General features: G+C 37.8%; 1 protein-coding gene across 11 annotated transcripts in view; it reads right to left on the reverse strand.

Annotated features, from left to right (window-relative positions):
• VPS13D (vacuolar protein sorting 13 homolog D) overlaps positions 1 to 18,023 on the reverse strand; it is a 191,016-nt gene that overhangs the window by 101,562 nt on the left and 71,431 nt on the right. For all 11 annotated transcript variants that reach the window (XM_030537965.1, XM_030537973.1, XM_030537971.1 and 8 more), the window contains 8 exons: positions 14,976 to 15,126; positions 13,242 to 13,452; positions 11,283 to 11,530; positions 8,744 to 8,935; positions 7,905 to 8,031; positions 5,813 to 5,955; positions 1,364 to 1,494; positions 608 to 783 (listed from right to left, as the gene is read on the reverse strand). In XM_030537965.1, the coding sequence (XP_030393825.1) occupies positions 608 to 783; positions 1,364 to 1,494; positions 5,813 to 5,955; positions 7,905 to 8,031; positions 8,744 to 8,935; positions 11,283 to 11,530; positions 13,242 to 13,452; positions 14,976 to 15,126 (1,379 nt within the window). The remainder of the gene's footprint in view (positions 1 to 607; positions 784 to 1,363; positions 1,495 to 5,812; positions 5,956 to 7,904; positions 8,032 to 8,743; positions 8,936 to 11,282; positions 11,531 to 13,241; positions 13,453 to 14,975; positions 15,127 to 18,023) is intronic.

Consider the following 18,023-nt stretch of genomic DNA (forward strand, 5'->3'; position numbering starts at 1 on the left):
GAGCTATAAACTAGTATGTAGGTCAGCATTGTGTAATCAATGCTGCATCAATTAGTAAAACAATTTCTGGAACAGTTTAGGTATATATTAAAAAAGGTACAGTACAAAAATAATGTAATCTAATCCTCCAGCTAAACAACTTGCTTGGGCAGGACTTCCCCAAGGTAAGTGCAATCATTCATTATTTCTTTTATGTAATTCTGTTTGGATTATTAAATTGTGCTCATCACCACGATACAAGTAAACTGAATCATCTCCATGCTGATAAAATCCTTGGACTTAAACACTGTAGTACATTTATCTCTCTCTCACACACACACACACACACACACACACACACACACACACACACACACACACACACACAGAGTAAACTATTTCACAGCAAATAACAAACGTACACAAGCATTCACAGCTCTTTTAATTAAGATACTTAACAGTCCACCAGTTAGAAAGTATCTGCTTTTCACATTAAACCAACAAAAAACAGGTCCAACACAAGAGAAGCAGACATCTGACTTGTTATTGTAGTCACAAGTTTAGACATTTGCCTCTATCAGACACAGAAGACAACTTTAAATATATATCATCCATGTACAGTAACTACCTCATATTGATATGGAAAGAGCTATTTTTGTTGACTTCAAAACCCCCAGACCAAACACAGTGTGGAACCTCCATTAGCCGTACGCATAATAATTGATCATAATCATTACGCGGCCAGTGAAACACAACGCTGGAACCAGGAAGAGTGGAGATATAGCCATCAGGATTTGAGGTACCCTAATAACAGAAAGACAGGCAGTAACATCACCACCACCTTAAAAACAATACACTACAAACAATCTATACAGACCGTGAAATTTGAAAGAAGCAATTTTTTCATGAAATGAATGGTAGCAATTGGATATACAGGAAAATATATTCTCATAACCAAGTATTAATAGTAGTTTATATTTTCACACCAACTTTCATCTTGAAGCATCTCCAAATAATGTACCATTATATATAGCAACACTGCAATGGCATCACTTCTTGAATGGAGGGGACCAGAACCTACTGTCACAGAATGTGTTGCACATGGATATTTTGGGAAAGAACACACGTACAAACCTCTATTTCTTTAAAAAGAATCACAATTTCTTTAATGTACATACAAATTATATAGGGGCTCATTTTTCAAGGTCTGAGCCAACAACCCGACAATAAACTCAGATATATCTAATTCTGAATGGCAGAATCAACACTATTGGGATTTTACCTTATGATAATTAAATTCCCCTCCTTTAAAGATAATCTTCTATGAAATATGTTTACGCTATTAAAGAATACGAAATATTTGCTAGTAGAGAGGTAGTCTTACCTGACCTCTGGCAAATTCCCGTTGAGCAAAGGCAAGTTTGTGTGATGATTTATTATCTAATAGGTAACGAGGTGCAAATGTTACCATGCAAGTGTCAATATAACGACCTCTGCCCTTCTTAACATCAATACCTAATAAGAAGAAATAGTCTGTTAAAAATATCTACAGTCTGAAAAAAACTTTTGTATAAGAAACGTAGACTTTTAAAATAATGTTTCTCCGATGCAATGCATATGTTCTACAGTTTGCACATATTTTAAACAGAAATAGTAAACAAAATCTGGTTTATATAATGTCATCTGCTATACTTTTTATGGTCTATAAAGTGGAATATAGTAGTTTAGTCCTGTCAACATTATAGATGGCACAAGAATAGTTTGGGGTCATTTTCAGAAGTTATGTTTATTTTCCTCTTCAAAAGAAGGGTCCAAACCATCTTCAGTTGGAGTCTTAGGGGTGTGAAGTAAGTCACCATGAGCTCCTCGAATCATGAAAACCAGGTATATGAACACTAATAGGCAAATACCAATACTACAGAACACCCCAGAAGTTCCTCAAAACACTTTGGGGAAAAGCACTTCATTGTGAAAATTCAGCCTGAGGTTTCAATGAATGATGGAGTTCTGAAGGAGGAGGAATAATTATGTCCTTGAGGCACTGACAGAAGTGAGTAGTCATGCTCTCCCAGTCCTTTTATAGGCTTACCTAGGTTGCTGTGCAACAATAGATGGGTAAAATGGGCCTACACTGCAGTTTAAACATGATTCTGGCTCACCGAGTTTGAACAAGGTATTAAAGGATATAAGTGAAGGACCGTGAGTCAAGGCAGAGCCTAACAACAAATTGTCAAAATAAAATTTTCATCCCATAAAATTCAGTGGGTTGCTTGGCCCTTAGGCACCAAAAACATGAAGCATTATATCCAAATTGCTTATTACTGAGCTCTAACACCCTTTGGGCCTCCCTGCCTTTAGTGAATTATCTGTGTCATCCCCCACGCCCCCCAATGAACTTTTATTTCAAACAGCTGCTTTAGTGGCTTTTCTCTTCCATCCAATATTCCTCCCTCCTGATTCCAGAAGGTAAAAATGCCTTTAGGAAAAAGCAAAAAATTATATGAACACCATGAGAAAGGAGAAACATCCTGGAAACACAGCAAAGAGTCCTGTGGCACCTTATAGACTAACAGACGTTTTGGAGCATGAGCTTTCGTGGGTGACTACTCACTTCGTCGGATGTATTCACCCACGAAAGCTCATGCTCCAATATGTCTGTTAGTCTATAAGGTGCCACAGGACTCTGCTGCTTTTACAGATTCAGGCTAACACAGCTACTCCTCTGATACCTGACACTCTGGAAACAGACATGGAGTAAAACGAAAAGGAAAAAAAAAAAAAAAAAAAAGGAGACAAGAGAGGGATCTGGAAACAAAAGCACCTATAAATACCCAATATGAAAAACACCCAGGCAGTATATGGCATAGAAGCTACAGGAGAGACATTCAAAAGAAATTCAGGAAGTATGCAACAGTGCCTGTAGAGAGAGTCAAAATGGTGCTTTGAAAACTACTGCATAAGTGTAAATATGTAAACATAAGGAGCCTGAAAGGACAGTCTGCAAACACAGTTCATAGAAACTCAAAAGAGCACTGAGGAAAGACAAAATAAAAAATAGCTCAGATAACTCACACGGTCAGTGCTTGGAGAACACATTTTAATTACTATAGTTGCTATTCCAAATAAATCAAGTATTCCTAATGAACTTCCTTTCAATACTACTTTATTCAGTTCTTTTCCGCTACACCCCAAAAAACTAAGAACTTTTGCTTCCTTTGTTTTCTTTAGGATTTCAGTTTCTATCACTATCAATAGCAGCATGTGCTAACATGCTTCTCTGAAAATCCTTCATGTACACTGAACCAGAAAACCTAGCCAGTGGTGCAGTTCCTCAGGCTAAAATCAACAAACCTGATGCAAGCAAATAATGTACTAAAAATTTGAAATATGGACTAATTTAATCTATATTCTCTCTCTCAATTTGACAGCATACATAGATAAGGTTAACTGCAACATTCATATGAAAGTTCCAAGTCACTTTAACACACTAGCAAAAAAAAACTTACATAGTGACAAAGCCTGTTTTTGTATTAAGGACCCAAAAGTCCAATGAAGCCAAAATTTTAGCTATTTACTTTTCCTCTCTGTTTATTAGACTAAATGTGTAAAATTGACTGTGGTAAACTTATATCAACTATAATTTTTGACAACTTGTTTTGACACCAAGGAATGGGTCGTTTGTCTCATACCTTAATAGTTAACATTGCAGCAAGATTCCTACAATGCATCAGGAGAAAAAGGTCCAAGTAACATACGATTTATACTTCAAAAGATATGCTCTTTGCAATGCAAAACTACCACCACAGTTTTGCTCAATGATCTTTTAAAGACACCTGCTTTGGGAAATGTACCAGCCTGTTATGTTTTCCATTAGCTGAAATAATATTCCTGAACAGCCTCGCCTTGTTAAAATATGACCTGTGCTGTCTTGCTTCATATGCTGCAACAAATGAAGTTCTGAACCTGGAACATGGCCTCGGAGAGAAAAACCTCTCTATTCAGAGGGTGGGGCAAATATCTTTTAATGAAAAGGAAAAACTGACACCCCCCATATTTTAGGGTCAGATCAAGATGGATTACTTTCTATTACACACACAATGTCAACAACGTTTATGTGGCCGCTCAGATTGCATTTCAGTTGTACTGCTGTCTGTTCATACTAGAAACCTTGAAGTGTTAATGGAGATTTCTGTCTCATATGCCACAGGGGCCGAGGATCAGACCCAAAAGACATTACTCTAGTTCTACATTCTTAACAAAAGGTCAGAAGCTGAGCTTTCTTTGGTAAGATCTGGCATCTTCCCATGGAACATTTATTAGCAGAAATGATTACAATGAAGTTGCTGGGACTGTGATGTTTAGAAAGAGGCTAGTCAGAAATTATATTTACAGAAAAATCAAGAAAAGCAAAAATTTCCACTAAAGTTAAAATAATGGAGCAGGCACCTTAGGCCTAGAGAAAGAGATAAATCAAATTTCTCTTCAGTCCTATGCCATCAGATCAAGGGATGTGATCATTCCCCTCAATTCAACATTGGTGAGGCCTCATCTGGAGTACTGTGTCCAGTTTTGGGCCCCACACTACAAGAAGGATGTGGAAAAATTGGAAACAGTCCAGAGAAGGGCAACAAAAATGATTGGGGGGGCTGGAGCACAGAACTTATGAGGAGAGGCTGAGGGAACTGGGATTGTTTAGTCTGCAGAAGAGAAGTATGAGGGGGGATTTGATAGCTGCTTTCAACTACCTGAAAGGGGGTTGGCAAAGAGGATGGATTTAGACTGTTCTCAGTGGTACCTGATGACAGAACAAGGAGAATCATAGAATATCAAGGTTGGAAGGGACCTCAGTAGGTCATCCAGTCCAACCCACCACTCAAAGCAGGACCAATCCCCAGAAGGATTTTTTACCCCAGTTCCCTAAATGGCCCCCTCAAGGACTGAACTCACAACCCTGGGTTTAGCAGGCCAATACTCAAACCACTGAGCTATCCCTCCCCCCCAGGAGTAATGGTCTCAAATTGCAGAGGCGGAGGTTTAGGTTGGATATTAGGAAAAAAAACTTTTTCACTCAGCGAGTGGTGAAGCACTGGAATGGGTTACCTAGGGAGGTGGTGGAATCTCCTTCCTTAGAGGTTTTTAAGATCAGGCTTGACAGAGCCCTGGCTGGGATGATTTAATTGGGAATTGGTCCCGCTCTGGGCAGGGGGTTGGACTGGATGACCTCCTGGGGTCCCTTCAAACCCTGATATTCTATGATTCTATGAAAGCATCCCTAGACTGCTGAAGGAAAGGAAAGATGGATGCATTTCCTTCAGGGTTTTTTTTTAGACTTTTTTTACATTGGTATTTCAATTAATATATCTATAAAATTCACTTATTCCTCTGACAAATGTAAGCAGTTTAAATTTTGTTCAAAACAGATTTTTACAAATTAACTAACGAAGCACATACTTATATGTTTTAAGACATACATGGATGTTTTTTAGATAGGTTAGATCAGAAGTATTAGAAAAGAGACTATGAAGAAAAATGGAGCCTAAATCTGTCTCCATCACAAGAGCACTGCATAATTCATTGGAAACAATCTTGACATAATTCACATCAGGAAGTCCTTTTTCACTGAATAATGAAGTTATAGATAAAAGTTAAGCGCAGGGAAGCTTGCTCCCCAAAACTCTTTATAGTCATTGCAGTATTTGAGAGACCAAGACTATGTATATGTGGTTTGTTCGGAGAGGTAGAGGTAGAAAATTTATTTCTTACTGTTATACGGAAGTAAATGGTGGCTGCACCATTTCTGTAATATTTAACAAATTGAGCCGTGATTACATACCAATGTTATAAATCAGGCCAGGTCGGTTTCCCTGCTGGATCACTTTAAGGGCTCGGACACCGCTGCCTCCATCCAGTGAGAATCCCTGACACCAGCCAGGCATACCTCTGGGATGGATTCCTTTCCCAATTCGCATTGTACAACTATGGGTAATGAAAGAACATGCTGATTTACTCATCAAAATAAAGGGTTGAGTATCAGAACAATACTTTGGTGTTTTTTCTACTGAACCTAGATGTATTCAGACTGTGTTTACTAACAAAACTATTACAAACTACAAGCAAAATCTCCTGCCTAGTAATAAGACATTACATATTTTAGCATTTTTATATGAAATTCTTTAAGCATCTTGAAAACCTTAAATGGCCATAGGAGGTAGGCATTATTAACACTATTTTTCAGGTGGGTAAACTGAGGCAAGGAGCGGCTCAAAGATTTGAATAATTTTTTTGTTTAGAAATAAAATATTTATGTGACTAAACAAATTTCAAATCACATTTTCCTAAAATTAGCAACCAACTTTGTATTTTTACCTTCTGTTTTTAATTCTTTTTTCATGGCAGACCAGTTAAACCTCTTAATAACCAACAAATCTATGTTTCCTTTCAATAATAATAATCATCACAACAACTACCAAGGTCTTATATAGCACTGGTTTCAGAGTAGCAGCCGTTAAGTCTATATCCGCAAAAATAACAGGAGTACTTGTGGCACCTTAGAGACTAAAATTTATTTCAGCATCCGAAGAAGTGAGCTGTAGCTCACGAAAGCTCATGCTGAAATAAATTTGTTAGTCTCTAAGGTGCCACAAGTACTCCTGCTCTTTATATAGCACTGTTCATTAGCAGAACTCAAAGCACTTAAACAAGCTGTGATGTGCTCAATAAAACGTGCAAATTTTTCTTCCTCAGATTAGGTTCAACTTAATATTAGAGAAGTCCTATTTTTCAGACCACATCACAAAAATCACCATCACAATTGGCAGTATCCATTATCTTTCTGACAATCTCAACAAACGGGTGGAGAAATTAAAATAGGCTTGGAGAGACTTTTTTATTTACCAAACTGGAATTTATTAATTTTTTTTTTAATATACATTTTCACCAATGATTAAGAATGGTCATTAAAGAGTAAATCATGTTTCCAGAGGGCAATCTGTTAAGAAATCTCCTGACTAACTGCAACAACTATACACGGGGATCGATGATCAGCGGATCCATGTAGTAGCAGACTCTCCCTAAGAACAATTGCGTATAGCTAGGCAGGAAGCCTGTGCTGAGATTAACCCTGATGCGTCATGAAGTTTAACAGCTCCAAAATCCTGCCATTCCCTTGTGCTGCAGAATCATGGCAGTTCTGCTGCAGGTAGTAGCTAACTCATATATGAAATGGGTAGTTTGGGGCAGTTTTTGAGGCTGATGGATATGTTCACAATAATATGTCAAAATAGGTGGGGAAAAATCAGCAAAGAACTGAACTATAAGTCACTGAAGCAGTAATAAGCCACTACAAATTACAAAGACTCCTCAATTTTCCTTTTCTGCTGTTAGATATTTTCAATATATTTAAATTTGTATTTGTGTGTGTGTGTGCGCGCGCGCATGCGTGCGTGCACATATGTATATAATTTAAAACTGTCCCTGGTTTTTGACAAGTTCAGTCAATTAATTTGTTAAATTCAAACACAAAAGGTAGACTTTTTTAGTAATTGTTTGATATTTATCCAACGTGCCTATTATTTTATGTCTTTTTACGCTAGTCAAATTATTTTAGTTGCAGTAAGGACATTATCAGAGTGAGCAGTCTGGTAAATTTCCTCAGGGAAAAGAGACTTCGGATTTTCTGCTTTACCAAGGTATGAAAAGAAGCATGATTTCCATACTAGCCAACCAAATGGTTAGTTTTCAGTATCAAAAGTCTAAATAGCAAATAAGCTTATTTCAATATCTCAAACTAAACACCTTACCACATCATCCTGTCAATGAAGGATTTTTCCTACAGCATATTCATACTTAAATATCAGCACCAGATCCTTTCACTAATTAATTTTCATTCTTTGTAAGCATTTTTCCTTCCCATCAACATTACTTACAAGTTTGCCTGTTCTTTGTCAGCATAACAGAAGAGAAGCGGACTCAGGCTTCTAGCAAGCTCATGTTCTTCAAACTGACCTGCAGCATCTGTCTTTGCATTGTCCTGTCTGAAGATCAGTGGTAACCCTTTAAGTAAAAATACTCGTAAATTAAATTTTAATTTACACTGAAATTTAAAACAAAAATATACTTCATTCAGGACCAGGTATTATATTATTAGTTGTGAAAATGGGAACAATAATAGTAATTATAAAGTTTAAGAACAATTTAATTTTTTTATGTAATATGTAACCCACTGGTCAGCATATTCCACTCTGTGTCTGATCCACACAGGATATGAGATTTTTACAACTCCAAGCTACACAGCCTGGCTTTTTAGTTCAAGCTGCAGAGTCTGATGCTTTCAGCTCTAGAGTTCTCTACTTCATAACCCCTGTATATCGCCAAGATGGCACTATCACAATACAATTATTAATTTAGACTTCTGTTACTTGATGAAGGTTCTTCAATGTTTGAAAAACAAATTCTATTAGTTTATTTTGATGTATACAGAGCCTAACCAAGGCTCTAACTTAGGCACCTTATTACATTTAAAAATACATAAGTACCAAGTTTTAAAATGTTCATTGCAACAACTCAGTTATTTAATTGTTTACAAGACCTTCACAATGAGAATGGATATTTGCTATTTGATGCAGCCTATTTTCTGCAATTTCATTTTCTTTAATCCATTTTCAAAAGTCGTGCCTGGCTGCACAGCAAATCAATACTAAATATCATCTTCATTTCCAGATGAGTGACTTTCAGTAGTAGTTATGAATGGCCAAGTTAAACATACCTGTTTTGTTAATTAGCCAGTATGGAGCAGAAATGAATATTTTGAGAGACCCTTCAGCTCGACATACAATCCTTATGGTTAGGTTTAGCTGTCGCTTGTTGACATCATACAATCGCATTCGGACCATATAGTTTTGTGTCCCAGGAGGAATCAACAACTCCTTGCACAGTGGAAAATTTTCCAAGGACACTCCTAAAAAACAAACACACACACACAAAAAACATATTCTACTGACAGTTCTGAGAAAGAGTCAAGGCTTCCTGGAATATTTTGTACAGCTTTCTCTGATTGCACTTCCTTTTAAAACTTTTAAAACTACCTGCACAATGGCAAATTTCATCTGTTGAGAATATTCACAGCTCGGTCAGTGTTGAAAAAAATAATCTAACTATCTTCCTTCAATATCAGTATTTCTAATGTACTCTTTCCAGTAATATATGGGAACAGAATATCTTAATTTCAAACTAACTAGAATGTTTTTGATAGTTATTTTTTAAAATAAGGTAATCTCTTGTGGCAATAAAATTAGCTGATGAGAAATTTCACATCAACATGTGCGCCTGATGTGGAGCACTCAAACGGACGCTACTCAGAGAAGAACTAGCTCATACTAGCCTGATGCACATGAATTCTCTGTGTGGCTGCTGCAGCTGTGCACTGAGAATTCCCTAGTGTACCTTGATCAAAGCACACTACTGAATCTTTTAATGCACAGGCATGAGGTCCACCCAGATAGTTAAGGCGCAGCAGACTAGCATGAGGAAGATATATACCCCAGCTTGCTGTGAACTAAGTTTTTGTACAGCCAAGCCCTCTCAGTACTCTAAAATCTGAAACTGGCCTCACTTGGAAATTTAACATATTACAAATACAGTGTTGCCATCCTGTGATTTTACTGCAAGTTTTGCAACATTAGGTATTTTTCTTTAAGACCCACCTCCTGGAATTAAGTGATTTTGTGAAACTCTCGGCTTTAATTAAGGGAGGAAGCGGGGAGGCGGGAGAAATAAGCTTCCAGACCCGATGGTTGCATTGAAAAAGTCTTGAAAATGTGACTCGAGTGTACCATAAAGGCTCAAACCAGAAAGTAAAGAAAAAGAACCCAAAATAATTACTAATTTTTAAAAAAAATCATGATTTTAAAGCCAATTTCCTGATTTTGGGTGGGCCTGGCTCATGATTTTTGAACGTTTATTCTGCTAATATGAGAAACAGAATGGTTGGGGAATGTATGTATGTACATATTGCACTTCACATTGCTGGTCTTTCACAGCATTCCATGGTTAGCCATGACAAGGCCCCTTTCTGACTGAATTCTGTACAGGATATCTAATAAGAGAGATGCATTTTTCTTTTCAGTTTAGAGTTCAATAATACAGGTTAAAACTTGAGTGTAGAGAAAGACAATCATATTTTTATGCAAACACTGGACAAGGAGAAGTTACTGACTCACATTAAAGACACACAATTTCTTTCAATTGTAGTATCTCAAGATCAGAGCAGAGCTTATAGATACATCAAATGAAATCTATACAGCATCTCTGAAAATGTCAGCATCAGTTTCCTCTTACTCTTAGTATTTCTCCAAGACCTCCACAGTTTGTTGGCCTGAAACAATTACTTCCACCTTGCAAGACTAATGAGGGGACCAGATGACTCTCTACTAATGCTTCCCCTGCTCTGAAAGTCTTCCAACCCCTACCAGTGAGAAGTACACTAATCATCCCAGCTACTCAAACCCTATCAAATCCCCCTGGTAACAAGTGCCCACAAACTGACATCACCCACTCATTTGACAGAGCCTTTAAAAATATGTCTACACAGCAACTAGACACCAACAGCTGGCCTGTGCCAGCTGACTTGGGCTCGTGGGGCTAGGGCTGCAGGGGTGTTTCATTGCTATGCAGCCTTCAGACTTGGGCTGGAGCCCAGGCTCTGGGACCCTCCCACCTCACAGGGTGCTAGAGCCCAGGCTCCAGCCCAATCCTGTAAGTCTACACAGCAATGCAACAGCCCTGAGCCCAAGTCGTCTGGCACAGGCCAGCTGTGGGTGTCTAACTGCTGTGTAGACATAGCCTAACACTCCAAGATGTTGCATGGAGGCTACAAGGAAGCCCACAGATGTTTTACATTGTGCTTGATAACACCTAGGCTTGTCCATGACAAGATACCATTTTGAATCTCTGACTGAAATTAAACTACACCAAACTCAAGCCACTAGAGACTCTTGTTTGGCTTTTTTTTGGCATTATTTTCTCTGTGTATGGGAACGAAGGGGGGAGGGAAGAGGTACAACTCAGATTTCTATCAGATTTTCAGATTATTTGCTTTTTTCCCCTAATTGGGGGTTGGGTGGGTGCGTGTGTGTGTGTGATGAACAAATTTCATATGAAATGCTGCAACCCAATGAAAACATTACATCGTATTAAAAAGCTTATTTTTCTTTTTGGTGCCATAGTTGTTTGTATAACAAAAGATGCAGTCATTCTGAGCTGCTCTTGTAGTAACAGCAAATAACAATACCTCTGTAATATCTTACCAAGCTCAATGTTCTGAGATGTATCAGCCGTATGCAATGCTGCCTCTTTGCCAGGTTTTAATGTCCCATTAATTGGCATCCCTTTAACATAAAATTCAAGCTCACAAGGTAGCAAGTTACAGATTACCACAGTTGGCAGGAGATAAATGGTATGCCCAGGCTGTCTGAAAATCTGTTTAGCACTGTCAGAAAATATGTCTGAGGGCATGTAATCTGGATAATTCTCCTTCTTTATAGCCACACAAAACCTATGAAGAAAGACAGATGTGTGTGAAAAAAGAGCAGTGGACTGAATGGAATAGTTGTACTTTAGCTTCGCAAGCACTAGATTGAATCTCACGACACAGTGCAATTTACACGATTCAAAACCCATACAGCATTTAGAATTAATTCTCCATAATAAACATTTTAAACTTAATTGTCAAATACTCCAAATATTTTGCACTTATATTGACTCATCTGATACTCTCAACACAGTTTACAAACAATTACACCTCATAACAAGTCTGTGAACTACCACACATAATTATAGTAGAATCTTCCTTAATCTACAGACTGATTATTCCCACAAAAAAAGTCCTATTGCATGTCTTAACACATACTTAATAGCAAAGTAGTCTCAGAATACTAAACTTTTACTTTTACAGAAAATTACAGTACATTTATTGGTACACTGCAAAATACTGAGTATTTAAAACTAAATTGTACTTGCCAAAATAAATTAAAATTACGTTCTATAATGCAACTGTATTTTCGGGATTTTTTGTCCTCCCTGCTCTAACCACTAGACTATACCATCTTTTGGGACTGAAATTAGACAATCAAATGAAGTAGTAAAACAACAACATTTCTTCAGGTAACATGTTCATCTTATAAAAATTGTTTAGCATCCTACAGAAATGACTTCAAAACAGCATATTTTTTTTTAAATCTGAACTATAAAGTGTTGGCTTTATGAAATAACTATTCACTAAGTAAAGGTCATTTCCTTCAACTATTTTTAGGAACATCATATATAAAGCCTCAAGAGACAAGGTGGGTGATATAGTATCTTTTAGTGGACCAACTTCTGATGATGAGAGAGAGCAGCTTTTGAGCCACGCAGAGCTCTTCTTCAGGTCTGGGAAAGGCCAAACAAGTTGATGGCATCCATATCTGTATCAAACTAAGGAATTATGAGATACCATGTAGTGTTCATTATGTGTTGACATTATGGGGATTAAAACAGAGTACTTAATATTTTGGACAATGCACTTGGACCATAAACAACAATCCTGCATTGGCAGAAAGACAGATTAAGTAACTTAATTCCCATCTCTAATATCTATTATTTGATTTTATTACATTAAAGGTTAATAGAGTGGTTGTTTTGTAATTTTACACTTTTGCTATAGGTATTGTCAAGAATGGGTATAAGAACCATTTTCGTCTTATGAGAGAAGCTTTTAAAAAGCTTCTAATGTTTTACTAACTGTTTCCTGGTTCCTAAGAAGATTCTGTACATTTCTGATTTCAGCAAAGAAGAAAGTGTCACAGCCAAGCTAATGCCAATTTCTGCTTCCTGAACCTGTAGTGGCTGTTTATCAAAGGAAGTTGGGAGAGTGATTTGTGGTTCCCTACCCTGGTACATCCAGCCACAGCTTCTGGCATTGGGATGGAGACATAATATTCTTCCTTCCAGCCATCATAGCAGGGCCCATTTTCTATTTTTAAATACCCTGATGGATATGACCTCATATCCCATCTACTCCTCCTTGTGTAATTACAGTGTTGTCATACTTAAACACCTCATATTATACTTAAGGTGTCAAACAAAAACAAAATTCTACAAAGATTTCTCTGAAAAACCTTTCCCATTCCACTTTTGCTTTTTCTAGTACTACTTACTTTCACATTAATTAATCTATCAATAACGGGTAAGTTATAACAAAATATTTACCCTTATTAGGTCAAAATTACCTGAAAAATCGGCTGTTTTCAGACTCCATCGAATGACACTCTCGTTTGCTGCTACATACCTCTGCTGCTTTCTGCACATTAGTCCAATGAATGGGAGTCTTACAGAAAAAGACTCCCATTCCTTTTGGCCTGGCCTGCAATCGCCAAGATGTAAGATGTAATGGAATAGCAAAGGAATCCCCTGGCATTACTGCTGGAAGTAGTACAGGTTCTGCAACCAAATCAGAAAGAAAAAACACATGCTTCAGGTTGCGTCCTTCGGTCAAACTATAAATAATTTCTTCAGTTATAAACTCTGGACAATGCTTTTAATGAAGGAAGCAGTACATTTCCCATTATACGAAGCTCATCTGGTCCAAATACCAAACCGTTGTTTAAAGTGCCCCTAATATTGAGTCAAACAGCAAGAAAGTCCAGCTTATAGAACCAGTGGGCTGTTATTCAATAAATTGGGAACGGATTAAAAAAATTAGCTGGAGTTCGAACTTTGTTTCTCTGGTTGCCTTGGTTAAAAGTACCATTTTAAGTGGGTGTGGAAAGAAAAGTTACTCATCTATTACTAGAGTTCAAATCAATTGCCAAAATAGATCCACACTCTTGAATTACATCTGCACACAGCGCCGAAGACCGAAACCCTCTGCCAAATTCTGACTGTTGAAGAACACAAGGACTTCATCTCATCTGTGGCATGTTCTAGACATGGACTCATAAGGAGGTGTGGCCCTCTTGCATTCTCATCTCCTCCAACTCACCTAAGCAGCAAATTAAAACTCCCTTTGGTTCCTTCAATTTAGCTTGTTGACCATTTCCCCCCGAAGTTAGGGCTATTTTTTGTCAGCACAAGTATAGTGTTGAAATCTGTAAGGTTCCCACCTTCACCTCCACCTCTTCTCCTCAGTCCACCTACCCCCTCCAAGAAAAAACAAATTCAGGTGTTTTTCAGAACTTCAGTTCCAGGAATCAAACTTCATTGGGGTAATTGGTTCTTCTGCCATTATGGTGGATACACAAGATAATTTGGGTTAAAAACCGTTCAAGAGTGTGGATGTGAGACCACTATATCCCAGTGCCTCAGATATGCACTGAAATACTCCAACGTCCAGAATTCATTTCTTTGCCAGTACTAGCGTTTTCCTTGCTCAGGTGAAAGATGACTGTCACATAGCTGCAGTTCAAGAAAAAGAAGCAAGCCCTCTCGCATATGACACAAATATACTGTAAAGTCTTTCAAACGCACTTGTTTATAGAGCTCTCAAGTTGTTTGACTAAGATGATGAAAATCCTAGACATTGGGTAAAGAATCTATTGTCGAAAACAAGCTTATGTAACTTTGACTTAAGGCAAGGAAATAAAAGAAGTCTGACTCTTCTAAACTGAAGAGAAGTAAACAAAGCACAATACTTTAAGCATTCCTTTCTTCTGCTTTGAAAAGCTGGGGACAGGAATGTCACACTAACTTGACAATAGCATAACACAAAATTCTTGTTGTTGCTTGAGATTTCATACTCTATCCACAGGAAAAAAACTCTACATAAGATTTTTAGGGAAGTCTTATGTGCTTTTATACTTCGAACCTTTTGATGGCCTCTTCTAGACATTCATTTTTTACTAGAGAACAGGACAAGAAAAATTTTGAGACAACCAAAACTGGAGCCATCATAAATGGTTCTGACAGCAAGGTTTTCCTCACTGATATGTAGCAGGGCAATGTAGCAATAGCTTTCTGAGACTTACTGTCAGGAGCTGAAGGGCTATCCAGCCTTAATTCCATTGGTGTTTCCAGCCTGTTTTTCACAATCAACGCAGAGCGCACTGTAATCACCTTCCGAGCGCTACCTTCCATGGTAACTTCAAATACCACACGAACCGGAGGCAATGAAGAAAACTGCAAAGCCATTTAAAAAGTTTAGGTATAAGAAAATGCAATGATGATATCTAGCAAAGGAACACGCAATCCTTGTAGTAGCTGCAGCTTGCCAGTAACCCAAGGGCCACACCTAATTTACACATTTCACATATTGTTTTAAAATACCCATAGCTTTTACTTGTGCTTATATCATGTTTGATAAACATGAGCTCATTATTTGGGCTTGTCAACTTCCAGGAAAAATGGAATGAAAATAAAAACACAACGAACCCACTAGAAAAGAAGAGCAGATTTGGCCTGCTACAATCATTGCTCTTTATGAACTGCAACTCCCTATATATGGTAGCAAACAGGCATTCCTGAGCTAGAATGTTAAGAGCATTATTTATGCTAAACATTTTTATTAGTATGTTTCATGTTTTCAAAAAATTTCAAAACAGCCTGTAATAAATCAAGGTTCTGTTCATTCTCATTTTCAGTCACTGCCCTTCTGCATATACAGTCAGAAAAATATCCTCAGATATCTAGATTAACAAATAGTTTATACACACAATGCATCACCACAAAATCCTTAGTGACATTATAAACTTTAAAACAATTTATCTTTCCCTTCACACTACAGAAACATAAAAATCCATACGGTATATGGACCCAAAGAAAAATTGCTACAGTAACTATTGTTTTAAGAGCCTGTGCCCAGAACATGCTGAAAATGTTCTTGTATTTGAGAAAGAACGGACAGTCAGTCCAGGATTTTGAACTGCCAAAAACTTTATTAAAACAATGTAAAAAAACCCAAATATAATACAATGAAATGTACATAGTTTTGCTGACACTTGCCAGCAGCACATTCAGCAAGTCTAAGATCATAAGGAAAAACAGAGAAGTATTTTATTTTTTTAAACACAGCCCCAGTTCTCGGTACAAAGTTCACAAGAAGATTTTAAATAAAACAACTGAGACACCTCAACTAAACTCACCATCCAATGAAAGCAACTCACAATACTAACCTTAGTTATGGGGTTAGTAATTTACATGAGATTTTCTATTTCAAAATATTATGTCCTTAAAGAAGAACTCTAAAGATTTTGAAGAGCAGTAGAACAAATATAATCTTGCTATCATGTTATGCTATAGTATATTTTATTTAATTCTTCAAGTTTTGCTCTTAAATATTTCTGGTGAACTCTGAATCCAGTTCAGGTGGAAGACCAATAGTTCTGCATTTAACGTGCTCCCAGCACTGTGGATGACAACAGCAGCAGCAGATGAGCAGTGCCAAGATCTCTTAGCTTCATCATTTAGGATTGTTGTTTTAAAACTGATTCAATAATAAACAAAAATTCTGGAAGGGAGCAACTAACACTTCTTTTTCCTGGAATTAGTGACTCTGTCCAAGAGTCATTCAATGATAGTGTTTGAGGAGACAAGACTGTTCTATCAAAAATAGAGTTTGTCATTCTGCTATTTGTGCAGACTGATATTTTGATCATCTGGCCAGTGTGGGCCTTTTGTGGTTATGGTGCTTGCTTTTACCAGTGTTATGTGTATGCAGTACCTAGAACAATCCAAGGTTGGGGCCTTTAGGTGGTACCACAATACAAATACATAGGTTAGAGGTAGAGAAAGAGTGATGTGCCATAGCAAGCAGCCTTTTCTTCTTATGCTTCTTTTGCATAGGGGTTAACATGTCAAGCAGTGCCAGCTTGGAAAAGATTTATTTTCCTCTTTTGTTTGCTGCGGATTAGGGAGTCAAAGTAGATGAGAACAGAGCAGAGAAAACAAACAGCAATGCTTCATAAAGCCTTTTCGTGATTAGTGGCAGTTCTGGAACAGCTCCAAGGGGAGCACTGGCGGCAAAAACCCTAACTGGCTTTGTAAGTTTATGGAGGGGATGATATGATGAGACTGTGTACAATGGCATGTAGCCGATCAGTGACTGCTAGCAGCAAATATCTTCAATGGCTGATGATGAGACACTAGATGGGGAGGGCTCGGAAAATTCTTTCCCATGTGTCTAACTAGTGGGTCTTGCACACCTGCTCAGCGTCTGATTGCCATATTTGGGGTTGGGAAGGAATTTTCTCCCAAGTCAGATTGTCAAAGACCCTGAGAAGTTTTCGCCTTCCTCTGCAGCATGGGGCACAGGTCACTTGCAAGTTTAAACTAGTGTAAACTGTGGATTCTCTGTAACATGAAGTCTTTAAATCATGATTTGAGAACGTCACTAACTTAGCCAGAGGCTAGGGATCTATTACATGACTGGGTGAGTGAGGTTCTGTGGCCTGCAACGTGCAGGAGGTCAGACTAGATGATCATGATGGTCCTTTCTGACCTTAAACTCTATGAGTGGTCAGTTCTCAAAAAGATTCACATTAAAACATACAGAAATGTAAATAACTCCCCACTCACCTATCCCTTCTACCTTTTCAGGTACCATATCAATGCCTAGAAATCTATTCCAAGAAAACTCTACCAGATGCTCCCATTATTCTTTTTTTCTCTTAGCTGACCTAAAAGTCTGCAGATCCTCTTCCATATTTAACAAAGTCAGTGCCAGAGCGAACTAGTTACAGTTCTGGACAGTCACATTTAACGAGTGCTCAGTCATCCTGGAAACTACTGTGGTCTTATTCTCCAAAAGCCTTGCACCTTATGCAATCATTTACGTCTTGGGTAGAATGACCAGTGGTGTTAAGTGTTAACATTCTGATTTGGTAGGGTTTTATATTCGCCTCACAAATATGTAACCGATGATCCAAGGCACTAGAGAGTGAGGTCTATGGTGTCTCCCTATTAAAGTGTACATCCTTACGAAATAACATCTGGAGGATGAGTTAGCATTGAGCATAGTCAGAACAAAGCAGCAAACAAGAGGACACGGGGATATCTGCATTGAAAGAAAGGAGAATATT

The sequence above is a fragment of the Gopherus evgoodei genome, chromosome 18 (assembly GCF_007399415.2).
Source record: "Gopherus evgoodei ecotype Sinaloan lineage chromosome 18, rGopEvg1_v1.p, whole genome shotgun sequence".
NCBI lineage: Eukaryota > Metazoa > Chordata > Testudines > Testudinidae > Gopherus > Gopherus evgoodei.